Source organism: Pectinophora gossypiella, chromosome 13 (assembly GCF_024362695.1).
Source record: "Pectinophora gossypiella chromosome 13, ilPecGoss1.1, whole genome shotgun sequence".
Taxonomy (NCBI): Eukaryota; Metazoa; Arthropoda; class Insecta; order Lepidoptera; family Gelechiidae; genus Pectinophora; species Pectinophora gossypiella.
Window position 1 is genome coordinate 12,881,255 of NC_065416.1, and position 23,008 is coordinate 12,904,262.

The 23,008-nt window shown below is 38.1% G+C and overlaps 1 protein-coding gene across 2 annotated transcripts in view; it reads right to left on the minus strand.

The window, feature by feature from the left end:
* Positions 1–21,658, minus strand: part of LOC126372180 (calmodulin-A-like) — a 294,155-nt gene extending 272,497 nt beyond the window's left edge. The window contains exon 1 of one of the 2 annotated variants that reach the window (XM_050017840.1): positions 21,411–21,658. In XM_050017840.1, coding sequence (XP_049873797.1) covers positions 21,411–21,449 — 39 coding nt within the window. In that variant the 5' untranslated portion in view covers positions 21,450–21,658. The remainder of the gene's footprint in view (positions 1–21,410) is intronic. The other variant, XM_050017841.1, reaches the window with a different exon arrangement.
* Between the last annotated feature and the right edge of the window lie 1,350 nt (positions 21,659–23,008).

Sequence of the window (23,008 nt, forward strand, 5' to 3'; positions counted from 1 at the left end):
ATGTATACACTTTGGTACCATGTCACATTAACGTTTTTGACAAATTGAACTGTAAGTCTCACTAAATGTCAAATATGTTAGTGCGACAAAGTGGGTACAATATATTGCTCATGACTGTACATCCATCGCAGGATTAACTAAGGGTGGTATTAATAAACTAATCTCAGCTTCGAGACTCCCTCAAGATCATGTCAATGTGACATTTCTCATATAAAAACAGAGACTTGAACATGATCTTGAGGACAGTCTCAGCTGAGATTAGTTTATTAATACCACCCTAAGTAACTATCGCTCACCGAACTTTCTGTAAAATATTATCTTGAGTTTCAATAAGGGTTCCCTGATGACATCCATAAATACTAATATTATAAATGGGAAAGTGTATGTGTGTGTCTGTCTGTTTGTTTGTCCTTTTTTCACGAATCGACGTGATTTTTAAGTGGAGATGGAGTTGAAGGGATGGAGAGTGACACAGGCTACCTTTTATCTCGTTTTTAACCCCCCACTTCCCTAAAATGGGGGGTGGAAGTTTATATGGATCATCCCGCTTTGAAGGTAGATCGCTAAAAATTGGTATGTGGGTTATTTGGGAGTAACAAGAAAATCGTGCATCTTCTGTTTTTAACACTTTGACTGTCCCACGGCAATTGTCTATACAATTGCCATACGTCCAATAGTGCATTATATGCAATGCACGGACGTATGAACTTCAATCGTCGACCAATAAATAGTGTTGTCCAAATACGTCGAAACATGATCAGTTTTATAAGTAACAAATATGGTTAAACCGTTGATCTCGTATTTATATTCGCGGACTGCTTCATGGATATACTTATGAGCAACGAATTATAATTCGTATATGTATCATAATATATATAATTCGTTGCTTATGAGGAACTTAACTTATTAATTTCTATGAGGAAAACGAAAGAGATATGTTTTCAGGCGAATGTGAGGATTGTAAAAAAATATAATTATGATGCCAAGAACGATTTAGGTGACATAGTTCCACGATGCAACATTAATTTTGTGTCACTCAATTTAATATATTGTATTGAATGTGGAGGTGACTTATTATGCAAATAATATTTGCATAACGATGTAGTTAGTTACTAAAAATGTTAAAAAAAAAGATTTATTTTAGTTGAAATTTGGTAAGAGAAAACCTTTTTAATTTTTGTTTGATTAAAAGATAAAACGTATTACTTTTACTTTTATTTGGCAGGTTGAATAAAATATAACATTGATTTGTTTGATTTTTCAAGCTTCTCGGGAACAACACTATTCTTGATGATTTAGTGTATTATATGTCATGTACGGACGCACCGAGCTAGGTCTTCAGTGCATTACATGTAATGCATGGACAGTTAAAGTGTTAATCTGCCCTCAAAGATGGGGTGAAATTTTACATGGATTTTCGCAACGTAGGAAGGTCAAGCTAAAAACTTTACATTCGACAGATTGACATAAAATATTTAATTACTTACTTATGATAATAAAAAATGATCAAAAATAACAATAATAACAATACGAGCTTATCATTTCCATGTTTAGCTTTACATTGGCCCCGATTCCTGCAGACACCGCCTAATTTTATTTTAAGTTATATCCGTCATTTTCATATCCGTCGAAAAGGAAAGGGACGGATGATTCACAGCTCTTAATTTTAGGAAGAATGGGTAAATGTATTAATGACCCTAACCGTATGCAATCCGTTTGACGTGCTGTCTACTTAACTGTGTCGGGTTATTGACGGATGTAAAATTTTTAGACGGTTGGTTTGGATTTGTGCTTAAAATTGACGTGTGTTCCATAAATTTTATGCTTGTCGATTACCCGTCCCTTTCCTTTTCGGCGGATAAGAAAATGACAGATATAACTTAAAATAAAATTACATGGTATTTACAGGAATTAGCACCATTCTATCTCCAAATGGAAAACATATAATATCGTGTACAGTTGCGTATTAAAACAATATCCTGTTCAGAGTTCTCTTCTGTGTTCTAAATCCGAAAAAGGGAACCGTGTTACCCGGAATATAACGCGAGCCAAGCCTCGAGAAAAAGCTAGTTGAAAATCATTTTTCATTTCGAAGAACTAATATTTTCCATCCAAATCTAAAGATAAATTATTTTAGAATTCGGATCATTACTAATGCTTCCAAATCCAATATAATTTAGCACGCTGGTCTGTCAATCACCCGAGCACAAGTGCGAGTCCTTTCATCACTGGTTAATGAGTTTCAAACTCCGCTGAATATAACTTGTAATTTCCTTCAGGATTTACTTGTACAGGGCTGGAGCTAGAGGAATCGTTGAAACTATTATGACCCTATCTTAATGGACACCACTGTCGCGGCACCACTTGTATAAAAGTGACCTCACATGTCTTGTAGGATGCGCAACCAAACCTTGTGGAACCAAAGTGTGTTATTTCGAGAAATAATTCAGCAATTTCGGTTTATGCATGTATTTCCAATCTTACATAATATGTCAGAAGTAAAAAGACAAATTGAAAAAACAATATCAAAAAAGTATAAAAAAGTAAAAATATTCAAAGAAAAAAAAATATACAAAGAAAAAGGTTGTAAAAAGATTTGATATCAAAAGTAACCTACAACCTCTTAAGGCCAATGCACACTGATAAGTTTGCTTGAAATCGCCACAACGCCAGAACGCTTCCACGCCTATTTATGTAACTAACAAGCTTACCTGATAATTGGGTTTCCTAGGTCAAATATAAATTATGAAATTCTTATTACTAAATAAAGACAGACCTAAAAGCGACAAAAACGTTTTCTTTTTGAAAAATGAAGAAGAAGAAGTTCAATTTGAAGAAAAATTTAAGTAATAATAAGTGCGACATATTGTCACGTTTCTATGACGTCACATGTTGATTTTTCATACAAATTCTATAGTAATTTCGTTGTTGACGTTTAGTAAAAAGTAACTGATTTGACTAGTTGACTACCCTGTTTCACTTATGTTTAATAAAATATTTTTTCGAATAATTCTACTACCAACTTACAAACCTGTATAATTATCTAACGATAACTTTCCTCATCTAAGTCCTTCTCTGTCGTACTTAAAGTTGTATCCTCACTCGACTGAACTTGTACCAACTTGTATTGTTACTGTCGGGTTAACATAGTTACAGTCAGACATGACAACTAAGTGGACATTTATCATAATTAACGCAAGACCTAAATAGGATAGTCTTTATGGAAATTCTCTATGGACAAATGTGGTTCCTGTACTTGACATTGGCAGTAATGGTTGCCTCTCGTCTATAACGACCGGTTGCCATACAATCATAAAGTTGATGTATTGTATTTTATAACTTTACAATATGTGTACTGTTGGTATACCTATCTAAATAAATAAATAAATGTATTCCATCCACTTGTCTTATCAGCCAGGTTGGTATGACAACCGCATCGCGGCTTCAATAGGCTAATTTCCAACTAGTCAAATCAGTTACTTTTTACTAAACGTCAAAAAACGGAATTACTAGGGAATTTGTATGAAAAAGCACGCTGTGATGTCATAGAAAAACGCGATAAAATTTCGGATTTAATATTATATTTATCTGATTAAAATTCATCATCATCACCAGCCCATTAGCGTCCCCACTGCTGGGGCACGGGCCTTCCCTATGGATGGATAGGGAGATCGGGCCTTAAACCACCACGCGGGCCCAGTGCGGATTGGTGGTTATTAACGACTGCTAATGCAGCCGGGACCAACGGCTTAACGTGCCTTCCGAAGCACGAAGGAGCTCGAGATGAAAACTTTTTTGTGGTCACCCATCCTATGACCGGCCTTTGCGAAAGTTGCTTAACTTCAACAATCGCAGATGGAGCGCGTTAACCGCTGCGCCACCGAGCTTCAAGATTAAAATTCATAAATAAGTTAAATAGAAAAAAGGAAATATGTTCCGTCAGTTTTAAATCTGCCCACGCGACCCAATTTGGTCGTGTACTAGGTGCAAAATAAATTATAAAATTCTGATTCACTAAATAAATACAGATCTAAAACTGACGAAAAACATTTTCTTTTTAATAAAAATAAATTAATATATAATATAATATCTTCTTCACTTGCTATTACTCGATGATATATTATCATGAAAAAGCTAAGATTCGTCGACAAAAGACAAGAGTCGATATGAAAAATATTATTCTAATATTACTATTATTTTTTAGTTTTTACTTTTCTCTGTGTCACTTTACCACCCCAAATTATCCCTTAACGTTATTTTCACTAAAACATGTAAGCTCTGAACATTACAACATTTGACCCTCAGTGTTTACGCCTTAAAATGTGTCCCTTGTGGAACCTTACAGCCGTTCGGTTAAACTGTCGAGTTGTCGACTGTTAAATTATCCAGGATGTCCCAATTTCACACGTTCTTGAGTTGTTTTTGTATTTCATAATTTAGGTCAATAATAAATTATATTTATTGCAGTTACAACAGGTTACTAGCTCAAACGCCTCCACTAATCCGCAGCAAAGCATAGTGGAATTTTCTGCATCCCCTCCGAGGGAAGGCGTGTGCCCAGCAACGGGACATAGCTATTTATGTTATGAATGTTAAGTTTATGTAATAACTTTTACTTTTGTAGGTAAATACTTTATAGACATATACTATGTTTTAAAAATCTTTTGTACTCAAGCCAAAGGGGAGTAGCGAGTCATTCCCAACACAAGTACTTTAGTTACTTACTGGGAAGTGTCGACAACGAACTTCGCTGCAATTGAAACTATTTTTATTTTATTTATTTAAATGAAAACATTAAAACGTCCTGTATTCGCTGCGTAAGACCGGTTTATTGACTAGCGGCGAATGGCTACTGGCAGTTGATGTGTGATTTCTGTTTGCTATCTGTTTCTACTATAACTAAGTAAGCATCAAAGTGGTAAAGATTTATATTGTGTAAGTACTTTGAATGTGATAATGAGAAAGCGTGCTATTAAAGTGACCTACGCGAAGAAGACAAACCTGTTTAAACTTAGCGATGTCTTTTGTGAAATGTTTTAATTAAATTTTAAAAGAAAATACTTTAAATATACAAATGATATGTGATCAGAGTAGAATCCCTTCTTTATCTTTTACTCTGAGTTCACACAAGTTGCATTTTGGCATAAGTTTACTTCTGAATCGAGTAGAGTGGCATCAAATAGCGTTTAAACTCCTTCTATCGTGTGGGTTGTGAGGTAGATGATTAACCAGTCAGCTACCCTGCTCAGCAACCTTGGTGTGAAGGTGGTCTGCGGTGGCGTTCAATCTTACAATCTCTAAAGTTGAAGTCACAGTTTCCGACCACTGGAGCATCATGAAACCATCACGGTTATCACATTATCTGTAGCTAGTATCAACTAGCACACGTTTGAGAAAAAGTCAGAAAGTAACGCCAGTGCGAAGACAAATATCACAATAAATAAATAAAAAAATATATACAATTAAACAAAATAAAATAATATCTTCTTCACTTGCTTTTGCCTGATGATATAGTATCATGAAAAAGCTAAGACGTCTCGGCAAAAGGCAAAAAACGTTATAAAAAATATTACCATTATATTCGTAATTTATGCGTTTATTGCCAAAGCTTCTACCTCTTCAATTTCGATCGTTTACGCTTCGAGAATTTAATTTTCTTGCTCATAAAATGCGGAGGCGATGCGAGAAATATTTTGTACAGGAAATAAGCAGTTTATTCCAGTATATCTACACAATCTTTTCCTGTATCACCTAACTTCTTTATACTTCATGTTCACACGGAAAGCGTTATCTTCATCTCACTAGCATTACCCCCTCTTGGTCCGCTTTACTAACCTGAAGCCGCCTAAAAAAAGGTCCTGAAATCGCTCAAGTAACGACAGTACATTAGAAAATAGTAGCCGGGACCAACGGCTTAATGTGCCTTCCCAAGCATGGTGGCCACCTATAAATTTAAATATAGGTGTATATAACTTTATTGCAGCAAAATAAAAGAAAATAGTATGAATGTAAGGACTTATGCTTTTTTGACGTGAATTTTTTTCGTCAGATGCCAATAACTATTCGCCCAGACAAACGAGGCATGCACGCTACGCTCTCAATGCTCTATCGTCTTTGAACCGTGAATTTTGATACAGGCACTTACATTCGATTTTAACGAGTAGTATCGCAGTCGACAACGCCGGGAACCACTTTTATTACCGTGACCGAAGCTGACAAAGCAAGTACCGAATACAAACTACTGCAGAAAATGTACAGGAACACGATGCTTCTGTATTTTCTGGAATTTTTCATAAGAATTTAGATTCCACATTATAAACAGTCTATATACGTTCCACTGCTGGGCACAGGCCTCTTCTCAATCAAGCGGAGGGAGGGGGGAATCAGCGGCTTCACGTACCCTCCGAAGCACGGAAGATTCTATTAAACGAAATACAAATACACTTTATTGCACACAATATACAAAACAAGTGTAAAACGAGGTGTACACATTGACCTTAACGTACACGTGCATCTGTCTGTGCGACGTCTATTGCCATATGATTGAAGACTAAACTATGTCCGAGGGGGGTGAGGTAAACCTAGCTCAGCCGCTGATGGGGAGCGGAGAGTTGCCGTTCTATACGTAATATTATTCCACAGCCCCAAGTAATCAAAGACAACTTGCAGTCACTCTTGATACGAAGTCTAAAGATGGATAAGATAAACCTTTTGGTGACAAAGAATTGGGGTATCGCCCGTAAAAATTGACCATTATGTTAGAAAGGACACAATCCCTCTGTCGGGTTTTACGACATGCCCGGAACGACAAGAAGCTTCGTCTTTTCGTGTCGGCAGTAAATCTTAAACTAAATGGTATCGGCCCCAAACTCCGCGACAAGAAGCCGAACGTATTATTGATTTAGTCGCTGTGGTCTAGTGGTTCATCGGCTTGCTTCTCAAACGGGGAGCGCGGGTTCGAAACCCGATAACGGATCCGTACTAACTTAGGTATTAATTTATCTTAAGTGCAGTTTTCACTAACACAGTTAGTTCGACCATTATAGACGGCGATACGCTCACCAACTATCGCGTTGGTATAACAAAAAGTCGGTGAGATGTGGTACTTAAGTAGTTCTTTTTGTTATGGGTGTAACTCTGACTACCCCAATTGGGATATAGTCTTAAGCTTATATTATGTCATAATAATAATAATAACAAAACACTTTATTGCACACAAATTCACAAAACATTTCCAGGATAAACTTATTCTAAGGTGGGCAATCGCTAAGAGCGATCTCTTCCAGACAACCTTCGCCATGCCTCCCATGTCTTCGCCTTCTTCGTCATGTTTATATTGAATAGATGTTTCTTTTTTATGAAGACGATAGAATGGTTACCACTATGTCTGTTATCCATGAAATTAGAAGATTAAACGAAGGGAAATCTGTACAGCGCCATCTATATTAATTTTAAGGAACGTAGCGAGTTGGTGCAGAGACCTATGAACTGTTGAAGGTCTAATGTTATCAACGATTACAACTTAGAAATGTTACAAGAAAAGCTCGGTGATGTGGGTACTTAATTCATCTTACGATGGATGCACTGCCTACCCCAATTGGGATATAGTCGTGAGCTTAGGTTATGTGTCGACTGTGCGATAGTTTTGCCAGGCCAGGTGTCTCCTATACACTTAATACATAAATTTGATGACCAGATTTAATCAATTCTCAGTCAAAATTAGATATCGTAATATTTCGTGTATTGTACGTACTCAGACTAGTACATATTACACAAATTCCTATTACACATACACGCGCACGTATTCAATATATATTCAATATTATTTATTTGCATACTATGATGGTTTACAAGTTTGTACGTTACATGTGAGTTTCACATTGCAGACCCTTTCGGGCACAACAAAATAGAAGTTTAAAAAGAGAGAAGGAAGCTTTTCAAATAGTAACATTAGTATCATTAAGGTATTCACTAGTGCTGTAGTAACATTTATTAATTAGAAGTTCGTTACGTATTTCAAAATTCACCACCACTTTAAATACTTACATTAATTTATAATTAAATAAACGAGCAATACTGGACATCGCATGTAGTACAAAATCAATTTGTCTTCCCGTCCGTCATCTATCAAAATGGCGGAAGCAATTTTCATACGCGAGTCTGATTTTAGCTGGGAAAATCCCTAAAGAAATCAATGTTCCTATTTTTGTGTTTACCACGGTTTGTTTTTGATGAGTGCATTGGTTGATTATGTTGTAATTGGATGGATTTTGTGAAAATGCTTTTTGTATATAAATAATGTTTTGCCGTAGCTGGCGAGGGGTGTATCTTTATACTATGTATACAGGGTGTCAGTGACCCCGTATCGAATATTGACGGGATGATTTGAATTTTCCGTCACAAAGTCATTAATAATGTTTTATAAATTATTTTCAAATCCATAATTATCTTAAAATCATGGTATAAGAAGACCAGGTATGCTCAAAAGTGACAGCTAACATTTCAAGGTTAGCCCAGCTGACGTCATCGCACACTGCGTTGCCATTTTGTAAAAAATAAATTACCCACGACCAATGTAATTTCCTTTATACTTAGCAAGGAAATTTAGAACTTTTAGTAAAAAAATACTTACAGTTTTAATTATTTTTATTTATGTAATAGTAAATAAATACATTACACAGTGATTCACTTAATTTTCAATAATAAAATTTACGTCCTTAGAAAGTTCCCAACTGGTAACACAGTGGTAAAACTTACGTCATTAAAGGGCTAGCAATGGCGGCTTGTCATAAGATTGAGCATAGGCTCTGCACGGTAACCGCGCCGCGCGCGGCGAGAATTATTTTGAGGCCTTCGACCAATAGCCGTTTGACGACCATCTACGTAGATAGCATTCGCATCGCTTATTGGTCGACGCGCGCGGCGCGGTTGTCATGCAGACCCGGCTGGTCTTCTTATACTATGCTTAAAATCACAAGCTTAGTCACCCCCTCAGTGTTCGGTACGGTGCCACTTATATCCTGTATTCCAGAGCCTATCCCTTTGGGGATAAAGGTTTAATGCCATGTTGTGTTAAGTCAACAGCCTTCGTGGTGTAGTGGTTACAGCGCTAGGCTCACGATCTGGAGGTTCGGGTTCGATTCCCGATGGGGACATTGTCGAAATCACTTTGTGAGACTGTCCTTTGTTTGGTAAGAACTTTACAGGCTTGAATCATCTGATTGTTTAAAAAGTAAAATAATTCCGTGCTTCGGAGGGCACGTTAAGCCGTGGGTCCCGGCTATTAGCCGCAAAAATACCTCCACCAACCCGCAGTGGAGCAGCGTAGTGGAGTATGCTCTATACTCCCTCCGGTTGATTGAGGGGAGGCCTGTGCCCAGTAGTGGGACGTATATAGGCTATAAATAACAAAACACAAATGTTAAACATAAATGTTTGTTTTTTATGTGTTTTGTGTTAAGTCATGTTTTGATAGCAACTCTAATTACAATATAAACAAGTACTCAGGCATAGCGTAGCTTACCTTGAAATAAGTTCTACTAAAACTATACCAATTTCAACCAGTCCTTAGAGAATATAACACTAATAGAGTAAATACGATACATTAACGAAGTGAATTTGTAATTTGCGAATAATATTAAAAATGTCATAAGTACTTTAGAAAGTATTGAAATTTGCACTACTTATATTAGTGACTGAATAATTTTGTTACTAAAACATAACTTTTATAGACAGCGATACAGCTCACTACATATCACGTTGGTCTACCAGAAAGCTCAGGTGAAGTGTAGGTAACTGGTTCATCTTGCCAAGGATGTACCTCTGACTACGACGATTTTCCTCATTCACCGCTTACCCCTATTGACCCACTAGGGTTGATTAATTCTTTCATATATTATTGTCTCAGACGACGCCCTAAACCGAGGTTCGTGCCCCACTGGGCACCCTCAGGCCTGTTATCTTAAATTTTGTACCAGGTTCCCCATTTATCCAGCCAAGTAGTTAATACCATTTGCGGCAAATCTACTACAAGTCACGTCAAAAATAAAAGCATAATCCTGCTAAAGTTTTCTAGCAGACTGTATTCAATTGCAATTTCCATTTCATCTTTTCAAAGTAAAAGTCGCATAAAAAATCACTACAGACGTCCTTCGCACGCGCGTGTTACGTCAAAGAAAAAAAAAACTCGGTGAAACTTTTTATAAATTGTATTAGCAGATATACGTAACAATAGCTGAACTTTCTCCCAAAGGATAACGATGTTACCCTGTCAATTAGGCCCTTTACCCGCCCAATGGGAGGCGGCGGGTAAAACCCTGAGCCCAATAGAGCTCCGATATCGTTCGACATGATTTTATCTAGAGTTAATACAAAGTGAAGTCAGGAAGGGAAGAAACACGCACGAAGCAGCAGCAACCACAGATCAATGAAACAAGAGAAGTATGATTAGCCTTTCTTTGTTAATAACTTCTTGTGTTTCTATTTTGGCAACATAAGATTGTATGCTAGCTACGTTTCTGTGTCTGATCTCCAGGAGGCATCATAGACTGGAATACAAGTATTTCCATACTTTGTCAGCTATGGTCATCATCATCATCAGCCCATTAACGTCCCCACTGCTGGGGCACGGGCCTTCCCTATAGATGGATAGGGAGATCGGGCCTTAAACCATCACGCGGGCCCAGTGCGGATTGATGGTTATTAACAACTGCTAATGCAGCCGGGACCAACGGCTTAACGTGCCTTCCGAAGCACGGAGGAGCTCGAGATGAAAACTTTTTTTTTGTGGTCACCCATCCTGTGACCGGCCTTTACGAAAGTTGCTTAACTTCAACAGTCGCAGACTGAGCGCGTTTACCGCTGCGCCACAGAACTCAAATCCTCAAACGCTATGTACTATACCTATAAATTTATTGCTCTTACTTTAAGATTTGTATAATTATATAGCAGCGTGGTGGAGTATGCTCCATACCCTCTCCGGTTGATTGAGAGGAGGCCTGTGCCCAGCAGTGGGACGTATATAGGCTATTTATGTTATTATATATTTTTAGTGAACTACTGTATTGGGATAGTCTTGTAAAGATAGTTCTAGAACATTAATAAATAAATAAACAATTATTTTTATGTTTTACAAAGTAATAATTGACAGACGGATAAGATCTAACGGAATATAGCAAAAATATTTTTGGCTGGCTCTTTGACTTCTGGCCTAATACTATAGAACGGTATAGAACGGCAACTCTCCGCCTCCCACCAGCGTCTGAGCTAGGTTTACCTCACCTCCCCTCGAACACAGTTTAGTCTTGAATCGTATGGTATGTGACGTCACACACACAGATGCGCGTGTATGATAACGTCAATATGTAGTGTCTGTGTAAAACGAGGTTGTTTGTATGAAGTGTCCGGTGTGTGCTTCTGGGCCGAAATCCGATAATCTCCTTTACTAATTTATGCTTAATTTAAGGAAAACATTTTATTTACCGGCATTTCTTTTTTGTCAATAAATATTCTTGTTATTAGTACGGCATTTCCATATCTCGTGCCTATAGAGTCCCGGACTTTTAGAAGGCGTGCGTGAGGCCGAAGCCAACACGTAGAGGCTTAAGACAATTTAATCTAAATGTGGTGTGACACCAACCAGCGATTACCCCTGCATGCACTATGGGAGTGCACCCAAAGACAATCCCCGGTTCGTGTAGGACTATTGCAGATTATGGAAACTGGGAAATGCTTTTCTGTGAACGCTTCTATACATAGCTTCTTCTATTGTGTGTAGTGAGGTGAATTACTAACCTCATCAACCCTGGTGTCAGGGTTACTATTGAGCCGCCTCCTACCGCCTACTTTCATCAGTAAATAGTAACCGGGACCAACGGCTATTATTTAAGTATCTACCTAAATAAGTATTATTAATTTAAATTGGTCGGGTAAAGGGCTTAACGTGCTTTCCGAAGCACGAATCGTCTTACTTTCGGACAGTCAGGTGATCAGCCTGTAATGTTCTAATCAAACTAGGGATCACAAAATGATTTTTGTGATATATCCCCACCGGGATTCGAACCCGGGACCTCCGGATCGTGAGCCCAACGCTCAACCACTGGACCGCGGAGGCCATTACATAGCTATATTTATGAAACAAGTATGGTGAACATACATAAGTACCTGCATACACTCACGCCTATTTACCACCGGGGTAAGCAAAGACTATGGAATTCCATTTGCTTCGATCCTGACACACTTTTTTTGTTTCCTCCACATTCATCAATCCTTTCACACACGCGCGTCGGTTCAGAGTAGATCCTACTGAACCTTTTCCAAGGACATCTCCAATTTGGTCAAAGTACGTCTTTCTAGATGTCCTCTGCCAACCCTACCAACACTCTAATGTAACTTATAGTAAACATAATTACAGATATCAAAGGTATAATTTGTAAAGAAATATAATTTAGTTGTTCCGTACCATGCCACCAATGTGCACCACGCTTTAGACACCCAAAAGTTGGGAAAAAATGTTTGTGAAGGAATTCTCAAATGTACCGGTAATGTACGGTGTTGTTGTACATAGAGTTTGTTTTTCAAAATGTACTCAGATAATTTGACTGCGAGCCGTGGTAGCCCAGTTGGTAGAATGCAAGCCTCTCACTTTGAGATCGCAGGTTCTAATCCAGCACAGGCCTAAACCAATGGTTGTCGAATTTGTTTTCGCATTCATGTTTGGATTATAAATAATTATGACGTGCTCAGCGGTAAAGGAAACCCACAATGGAGGAGGAGGTATGTGAAGGAGGTATGTTACCTAACCTGTATTGGGCTGGTTTTCCTTTTTCTTTTTAGGTAACTTTCCTGTGCTATGGAGGGATCTCCTTGCATAATAGTAGATATTCTCCTTGCATAATTTGATTTTTTGCCCTGCAAGTTATAATGCACAAGACTACCTTTTAATATACCATCGCGGAGCTCCGTGGGTCGTAAAGTTTGCGGATAAGTGAAGCGCAAAATGGAAATATGAACTATTTGCTAATACTTGTATGGCGCGCGTTTCGCGCTCACTTAGGCCTTCCTACCTTTTTTTTTCTATTCCTTGGGTACAAAAGACACGCACATTCAAACACCACTACAACATTACACAGTACGGTCACGAGCATTAATATGTATATGTCGTGGCCAGATCATAGAATTGACCATTTCATGAAATGATCGACCATTTCATGAAATGGTCGTATTTCATGAAATGGCCAACTTCAACTGACCATATCGTTGAAACGTCAGCGTTTAATGATATTTCCATCCACGTTTGGCCATATCATTAATGTAGGGTGTCCATGATAAGTGGTGTAATAAAAACGCGAAATAAGATAGGAAATAATGTATTACTCTAGTACAAAGTACAAAAATGTTTAAAAGTCAATTAATTATTAAAAAGTCGTTTTCGATTAACGGAGTGTTGATGTAGTTGACATATACGCCGTAACTGCATCTCGCTTTGAAGTCGTCGTCATATTTTTTGACACTATTTCATGCCATTGGTCATCATTCAGTATACTTTTCGTGTGTAAGATAAACATACTGGCGGCGTAGGGGTGGCCCAAGGGCCACCCCCGCCGCACCCTAACCTACTGTTATGCCTTGAAAAAATTATAAAAAAGGATTATGATAATTTAAATTATGACAAAAACATTTATGCGTTTTAATAGAATCCTGTTTCAAGTAGTTAATGCCATCTGCGGCATATCTACAATAAGTCACGTCAAAAAAAGAAACTTTACGGACAGTAGGATCGTCTATATTTTTCTTTTTTAAAATTAATATCTCTTCATTCGCAGTTTTAATTATATCATATTTTGAAATCCAATAATAGTCCATTGATTTACGTAGCGTGGTCACTCGACCTTCATTATTTGCCATATAACCTAAAAATAAAAATAAAGTTGCTGTCTACTGTTAATACGAGTTTTTCTTTTCACTTTTATCTTGTATTTGCTCATTATTACTCGTATTATTCGCGTTCACACAAGAATAATTATTGTCCGCCGCCATTATGCAAAACATAAACAAAGCGACACCAGCGCCACTACCGGTGGATAATGTTACTATTTTACGATATGATCGTTAACGTCCTAAGATGGATATGATGAACCTTATGGTGATAAGGGATCAGCCTATCGCCCATAACATTAGTCTTCGTATCAACAGTGGCTGCAAGTTGTCTTTGATTACTTGTGGCTCTGCCCACCCCATTTGGGATTACGGGCGTGAGTTTATGTATGTATGTATGTATGTATCGTTAACGTTTGGCCATATCATGAAGTAATCATGCATTTAGTTGGTCATATCGTTAAACGTTTTGTGTTCATTGATCTGGCCAAACCGCATCATGATGTGGCCAACGAATGTTGTTCTATTTCATGAAATACGACCATTTCATGAAATGGTCGATCATTTCATGAAATGAACAATTCTATGATATGGCCACGATATATACACTTTGGTACCATGTCACATTAACTTTTTTGACAAATTGAACTGTAAGTCTCACTAAATGTCATATGTTAGTGCGACAGAGTCCTAGAGTACATTATATTGCTCATGACTGTACTAAACTGAATAGGTATTGTTACAACTGTTTGAATAGTCAAGACCACAATGTAGTTTAGCTTGCTATTGAATTTCGGAACTTTATAGTGTAATTTATTTCTTATTCTAAGTACACAGAGTCTCATTTCAAAGCCCTGGCAGCCCAGTTGGGAGAACGCTTAACTCGCAATATGAAGTCGCAGAGTCGAATCCCAGCACCGGCCTACATCAATGATTTAAATGATTATCACTTGCCTAGCACTGGGATAAGTTGTTTATACTTATGTCATCATCACCAAAGAGCCACGCTCTTGTCGGTGCAGCATTTTCCATGCTACTTTTTTAGGGAAAAATAGGGCAATGGTTTCCCTCTTGCTATAGGTATTTATGTATGTATTTAAATTGTAACGTCCTTAAAAAAAATAAAAATTATTCTTATTATATTATAAAGTCGGCCGTGCAGAATATCCTACAACAAAACAAATAACAAAAATATTTTATGGCACAAGACGGGTGTTCCATTTCGTGCCATATTTTTTTTTTTGTTAAGTATTTGTTTTGTTGTAACACAACAGTATTATTTAGAAGATATGCATGCATGGGATTAACTGTCTGAGAACCGATAGTAGGCAGCCATATTACTGAATTGTGATTTGCCCTCAACACAGGGCTTTAAACGTTCTTAAAAATAAAATAATGCTAATTACTGAATTGTGTAACAACATTTTATGTTTTTTTAAGAACGTCTAGGAGCCCTCTGCCTTTTTTGCAGCTTCTGTTTCTCGGTTATACAGGTTGTGAGAAGCTGCAATACTTTCAGACGGAGAAACGTTCGTTATGTACAAATTGATGGTTTAAAGTGTAACTATGTTACCTACTGATTAAGGATATTTTTGAATTTTAATTTGTGTATAACCTTTGTGGTTATATTTAATAGATTTCCTACAGGTAACCAACCTGTGAATTGTACTATGTTGCGACTATTCTATGAACATTACGTCTTGCTACATTAGGCACATAGAAATGGTGTTATTGTAGTTGGAAATATGTCCTTGTCGCAGTTTCCATGAGGTTCGAAACTATCAAGATTGATCTATCACTCTACAGCGCAAAGTGACAAGCGACGAAACTGGTGTCTTTAGGCATCAGTGTGTGTCTATAGTAATTTACTTTTTGGCGAGAACGGGAACGGGACGGTTGCTATCTTCATTGAATAATCTAAATAATTAATACGAAGTGGTATTTTCTGGTTAATGATCGCATTAAGTTAGTCGGAAAACATCCGCGATAGTGTTATTATATCGGAATATTCAATAAACAAACTGTACCTATCTATTTTCGCTTCGTGCCAACATGCCGCTTCATAACTCAAAAGTTTATGCGGACTTTTGAATTAATTCGTTTGGGGTTCGGAGTAGGAGTCTGCTCCAGGTGTGGGGGCTTAGGTTTCATCATTCATCGTCATCACCTTTCATCATTTCATTCTTGGCTCATTCCTCATGTAACGACTACTTACATCAGTAGTATGTAGTAACCGGGGCCAACGGCTTAACGTGCCTTCCGAAGCACGGATCATCTTACTTTCGGACAATCAGGTGATCAGACTGACCAAACTAGGGATAGTTTGGTTAAGACAATTACAGTCTGGTAGTCCACAAAATATTTTTTGTGATATGTCCCCACCGGGAATCGAACCCAGGACCTTTCGGAACGTGAGCCCAACGCTCTAACCACTAGATCATGGAGGCTGTTGGCTCCTCCCTCTGGGTCTTACTTGAGTCTAAATATCTAAGGAGCTACGGAGTAAGGGAGAGCGCGACTGACTGTTTCGCTCGCACCTATGCGGTATCGCGGCATTCGGTAAGAAGGAAATTTTTGTACAGAGTGAGAATAAACTCACGCCCGTAAACCTAACGGAATGTGCAGAGCCACAAATAATCAAATACAACTTGGAGCCACTGCTGATACGAAGTCCTAAAATTCAAATTCAAAATATTTATTTCGGAAACTAGTCCATATTTAGTTAGTAACAAAAGGCTTAACCTAGTATTAGTAACAGATTCGAAAGACGAACAACGTAAAAATAAAACACAAGAGACCGGCCCGAATCACCGAAGCCGCGAGCAGCTATGTAACAGCGTGCAATCGCACCCAGCGGTTCAGCAGCGGCGAGTCGTACCGGTCCACCAATGCGCTCATGATGGTGTTGGGGCTGGCACGCGCACGGCGCAACAGAGACGCACAGCGCTTACGCATGATCGCGTGGAAGTCGTCTACGCGCGCCTCGCAGAACATACCGGAGGCGCTACAGCGTCGCGACAGCCCCAGCAGCGCCCTGAACGCATTGTTGTATTGCACTCTCAGGTCACTGTATATACGCTTTAAAATGAGTATGGTGAACCTTATGGTAACAGCCCATCGCCCATAACAATTGTCCAGCATATTAGAAAAGAAACGATTCCTCTGTCGGTTTTTACGACACACCCAGGAAGCCAAGTATCAGAACGTGTCCTGGTTTTCAACTGAAGCGGTAATCACAAATAAAAAGGTCTATTGATTGAGCATCGACATAATAATAGTTGGTTGCTAAACGCATTTTAAAGTAATAGATCAACTATTTTATAATGAGTTCAATATTATAGCAAGTTATAACAGTATTGAATATAAAAAAGCACATAATAAAAATAGAAAAATGAGATAAAAATTAAAAAAATAACATTAAAAACAAGACCATTTATTTATTATAAATAGAATACTTCTTCCAGCGCGCCACACTGAGGCAGAAACATGAATTTAATATTCTAAATATTAAATATTATAAATAGTAAATATTCCAACTCATGCGTTCAGCCACAGCATGCACATTTTTATAACGCAATATCCATAAACTAAGTTACTAAACGTATCTTTGAGCGATTTTATGCTCTATGCGTTATATAAACCACGCGATATAATTCAAAGATAAAATAAAATTGAATAAGTACCAAGATTTTATTGTCGTTTCTGTTATAAAGCTGAAACTTATTTCACTCAAATTGTATTTAATGTACGTAACGTAACAAAACCTCACGACTACCTATATTCCTTTTGAGGTTCGTATCCCGATGGGAACAAATTACAAAAACCACTTTGTGATCACTAGTTTGGTTAGGACATTACAGGCTGTTCACCTGATAGTCCGAAAGTAAGATAATCCGTGATTCGGAAGGCACGTTAAGCCGTTGGTCCCGGTTACTACTTACTTAATGGCTTATTGAGCAGGCATTCTATAGTTTTGACGACCTGTAATTGATAATATATTTTAATGTAATTGAATTCCGTAGTAATATTTAATTTCATTGAATTTTGTAATATCTGTGACGTGTAATTATTATTATCAATAAATGACTATGACTACTGGTGTAAGTACGTAATCGTTACATGAGTCATGTCAGGGGCCTTTGGCGGCTCAATAATAACCCTGACACCACGGTTGATGGGGTGGGTAATCCACCTCACAACCCACACAATAGAAGAAGGGGTAGTCAGAAGTACATCCATTGCGAGACGAACTAAGTACCCACGCCTCACCGAGCTTTCTGTTACACCAACGTGATAGGTGGTGAGCCGTATCGCCGTGTATGACGGTCGAGCCAACTGTGTTAGAGAAAGCTGCACTCAAGATAAATGAATAACTCATTAGTGCAAGTCTCATACCGGGTTTCGAATCGGGTATCCCCATTTGAGAAACAAACCAGTGTACCACAGAACCACAGTGCCTTTATTGTTTTGTTTTTGTTGTTGTTCAGTGTTAATGAATACGGTTGTTTGTAGAGGTATGAAAATACAGTTAGGTTGGTTGGTACTTAGGTCAAAAGTATTAGAACACTTCATTGAATTAAAGGTCAATATAACAAGTTGATAGGTCAAAAGAAGTTGGATGTAGGTGTGCGACAACCATGAACGGCAACTCTCGGCTCCATTTCCCAGTAACGGTTGAGCTAGGTTGGATGCACGATTTTTTTTTCAGTCACAAATAGTCCGGATACCATTTTTTACCTCACTACCTTGAAAATTGCGGAATGCTCCGTACAAACTTCCACCCCCCAGTTTAGGGAAGTGTAGGGTTAGAAAGAGAAAAAAAAATAGTCTATGTCACTCTCCATCACTTCAACTATCCCCATTTAAAAAATCACGTCAATTCGTTGCTCCGTTTTGCCGCGAAAGACGGACGAACAAACAGACACGCACACTTTCGCAGTTATAATATTAGTATGGATATCTAAGCTTATATTTACTTGGCCCATTTTACGTGAAGCCCTAAAAATGTCTGCTCTTAATATGCTAATAGCCGAGGAATTGTTTTTTTAACGCACGTCGCAGTCGCTATAATTCTCATTAGTGACTTTTATACGGCTTGAACAACAAGAGAGAACAAATATCAAAACCTACTTAGCGTCACCTTATAAGGAAATCTACGTAAGCGCCTTTTATAAAACCAAATCCTAATGTGATTTTAATTAACAAAACCTCGCAACAGGTACAGTCATGCGCAATATCATGTACCCACTTTAGAACCCTGTCGCACTATCATATTTGACATTTAATGAGACTTACGGTTTAATTTGTCAAAAAAGTTAATGTGACATGGTTTCAAATGGTATACATATTAGTACTCGTGACCGTACACTACATTGTCATGACTTTTCCAACAGGATATTCCACTTGATATCGACTCAGAATCATGACCTGAATCATCCTCTTTACTACGTACTTGTATAGGCACCTGTATGGAGTTGGAGTGACATCGTAACAAACACTATCATGATCAGCCCATTAACGTCCCCACTGCTGGGGCACGGGCCTTCCCTATGAATGGATAGGGAGATCGGGCCTTAAACCATCACGCGGGCCCAGTGCGGATTGATGGTTATTAACGACTGCTAATGCAGCCGGGACCAACGGCTTAACGTGCCGTCCGAAGCACGGAGGAACTCGAGATGAAACTTTTTTTTTGTGGTCACCCGTCCTATGACCGGCCTTTGCGAAAGTTGCTTAACTTCAACAATCGCAGACCGAGCGCGTTTACCGCTGCGCCATCGAGCTCCTCTAACAAACACTAATAGCTGATTATTCTGAGTCAATATCAAGTGGAATTTTCTATCGTAAAGAATAGAATTGAAAATATCGCGATAAAAAAAATCGTGAATTTTGCGACGGAAAATTCCACTTGATATTAACTCAGAATCATGGTCTGAATCATCCTCCTTAATATTCGTTACGATGTCACTAACACCCTGTATACTATACACCTCTGCCTACCCCTTTGGGGATACAGGTGTGTTGCTGTTACGCTATCACGTGAGGTAAGTGATTAAATTTATGAAGTTGATTATAATTCGTATTGTGTAATTACTTACCTGTAACAATAAGGAAGGAAATCTCTATATAATAAATCGGAACTTATGACCTTTGAAGTCACAGAAACTTATACAATTTCATCTAATTAACAAATCATACATACATACATAAACAGCCTATACACGTCCCACTGCTGGGCACAGGCCTCCCCTCAATCAACCGGAGGGGGTATGGAGCATGCTCCACCACGCTGCTCCAATGCTGGTTGGTGGAGGTGTTTTTACGGCTTATAGCCGAGACCAACGGCTTCACGTGCCCTCCGAAGCACGGAATCATCCCATATTTTTTGGTCAATCAGGTGATTCAAGCCTGAAAAATCCTTACCAAACAAAGGACAGTCTCACAAAGTGATTTCGACAATGTCCCCATCGGGAATCAAACCCGGACCTCCAGATCGTGTGCCTAACGCTCTAACCACTAGACCACGCAGGCTGTTAATTAACGATTTATGATTCGTTAATGTAATACTAAGCTTACTATAATAATTATTATAATAAGAAGAATACTTAGTAATATAATAATGTAATAATTGTTGTCACGTTTGATGTGATACACTTGGGTCTCCCTTAATTGGCATAATCTAATTTTCACAATATAATATCCGCATAACAGACTTGGCATAACGTTAATGAGTGTAACATTTTTTCTTAAATAAATAACATAACAATAAGTTACATCTACGTAACTTTATAATCCACATTACAATAAAACTTCATAATTAAGACATTCATAACGAAAAAAATATGTCATAACTTTTTGCTTCGGTCTCCATTCTCTGCTTACCCCGGTGGGAAATAGGCGTGAGTTTATGTAATTATGTATGTATGTTTTTGCATCGGTTAGCTTCGTAACCAAATTGATTAAGTTAGTATAATTCATGTGTATGAAAATTCAATATTATTTTTATTTTTATGTAAGTATATTATATTAATCGAATTTTAAATTATTCGGATTTATAATTATGCAGGTTTTTTTTTAACACGGATCGAAATACGTTAATACAATCATAAAAGGATTTTTATAAAAAACTCTTCAATCATTTACAGTTTTTCGACTGTCGAAAAAGATACGGTGGCACTCGAAAACACAAACATTGATTGATTGTAGATAAACTTGGTACCGCGCGCGGATTTGATTAATGTACAAACATGAAGTGATAAGTCCGGCTCATGAATATTCATTTATGACGTTTTGATGACGCGATAAAATATTTAAAGGTCGAAATAAAAACAACCAGGGTGTGGCCGAGCCATCAATACCCCAACCTGTAGAGCGGACGCGCGGCCTGCAACCTGTTACACTCGACACCTGGTAACCATCATTACTTACCTTACTTACCCACTTACCACACATAAGGGTAAGTCATGGTAAGTAAACAAAAGATACTTACTCCTATTAATATAGTATGACTAGTATTAAATGATATCCACACTTACCCTTCGCATAACACGAAGAGAAAACGAAGACGTCTTCATATTTATTTTTCTAACTTTCTCCGCACACGCAAAATAAATAGAGTTGCTTTTTCTAAAGCGTTTAAGACACTACACTTAGCAAATATACAAATTGCACACGCGATTGTTTTAATAGTTACTTTTTAAATAAAAGCTTAATTTTCTAGCTAAATATTTAGATATAAACTAGAGTTCGGTTTAAGCTATATACGATTTATAAAATATATGCTATTATAGTGTTGTGGGTGACTTGTATATATTTTGTTTTTGTCGTCGGTGCAAGCGACTGACCTATAGGACGGTTTATTCGCGACTGAATGATACCACTAGGAACAGGGTGAAAAGGACACATCGCACCCAGCCAACAAAACGTCCTAACTCCAATACTTTTCACATGAAATTCAAACCTAATGCACTACAGCTGTAAGTGCCAAAATGGTTTACAACAAAAGGTAAACTTTTGAAGGATTCCATTAGCTCTCTCGTTCTCGCGCTCGTCTGGTTGGATGGAACACAGATACAGGATGAATTGAATTTGCACTTTTACCAAAATGTTGTACTGTTAACGATTTTCGTGGAAATTTTCTAAAGCCTTTTGTACATCGCCGGTTTTAATCCCCGGTTCTTCTAAGAACTGTCTTTTAAGCAAGTAATGGACGTGGAATTTGAGGATTAAGCATGTAGTGATAAGGAAGTAGTTTGGATCCGAAAGTCTGATGTTATTTTCCTTTCAGCAAGTCGCCGCGATTAGTCGCAGAAAGGTTTTTCCATCGAGTAAGTTGTCCGTGAATGTTAGGAGGGAAGTTCTTAATGTGAAAGGGATGTGGAGTGAAGTTGTACCATTCTTCACGACATTTGATGACAACCTCGAGCAGTGCATGAGTTTTGTTAAACTTTACTGTAAGTTTTGAACGACAACAGTTTGAGTTGGTTGACTAATTCATCATCTCCCTAGCGTTATCTCGTTTTCACAGGATCCGCTTACCTAACCTGAAAATTTGACAGGTCCGGTTTTTTACAGAAGTGACTGCCTGTCTGACTTTCCAATCCGCGAAGGAAAAACCAGCCCAATACAGGTTAGGTTATATATCTCCGAAACGATTACTCGGGTATGTGGGTTTCTTGATGATTTTCTTCACCGTTGAGCACGTGTTAATCGTTTATGATCCAAACATGAATTCGAAAAACGATTTCGAAATCATAGGTTTAGGCGCATGCTGGAATCGAACTTGCGACCTTACAGTGAGAGTCAAGCGTGAGAGGCAAGCAACCACTGCTACGGTTGGTTGAATAATTATGATTATCAAATCAAATGTGCTTTATTGCACACAAATTGAGCTTTGTGCTCACGATCCGGAGTTCCAGGGTTCGAATCCCGGAGAAAATCACTTTGTGATGCCTTATTTCGTTAGGACATTACAGGCCTCGAAAGGCACGTTAAGCCGTTGGTCCCGGTTACTACTTACTGGTGTAAGTACGTAGTCGTTACATGAGTCATGTCAGGGGCATTTGGCGGCTCAATAATAACCCTGACACCAGGGTTGATGGGGTCGGTAATCAACCTCACAATAGAAGAGAAG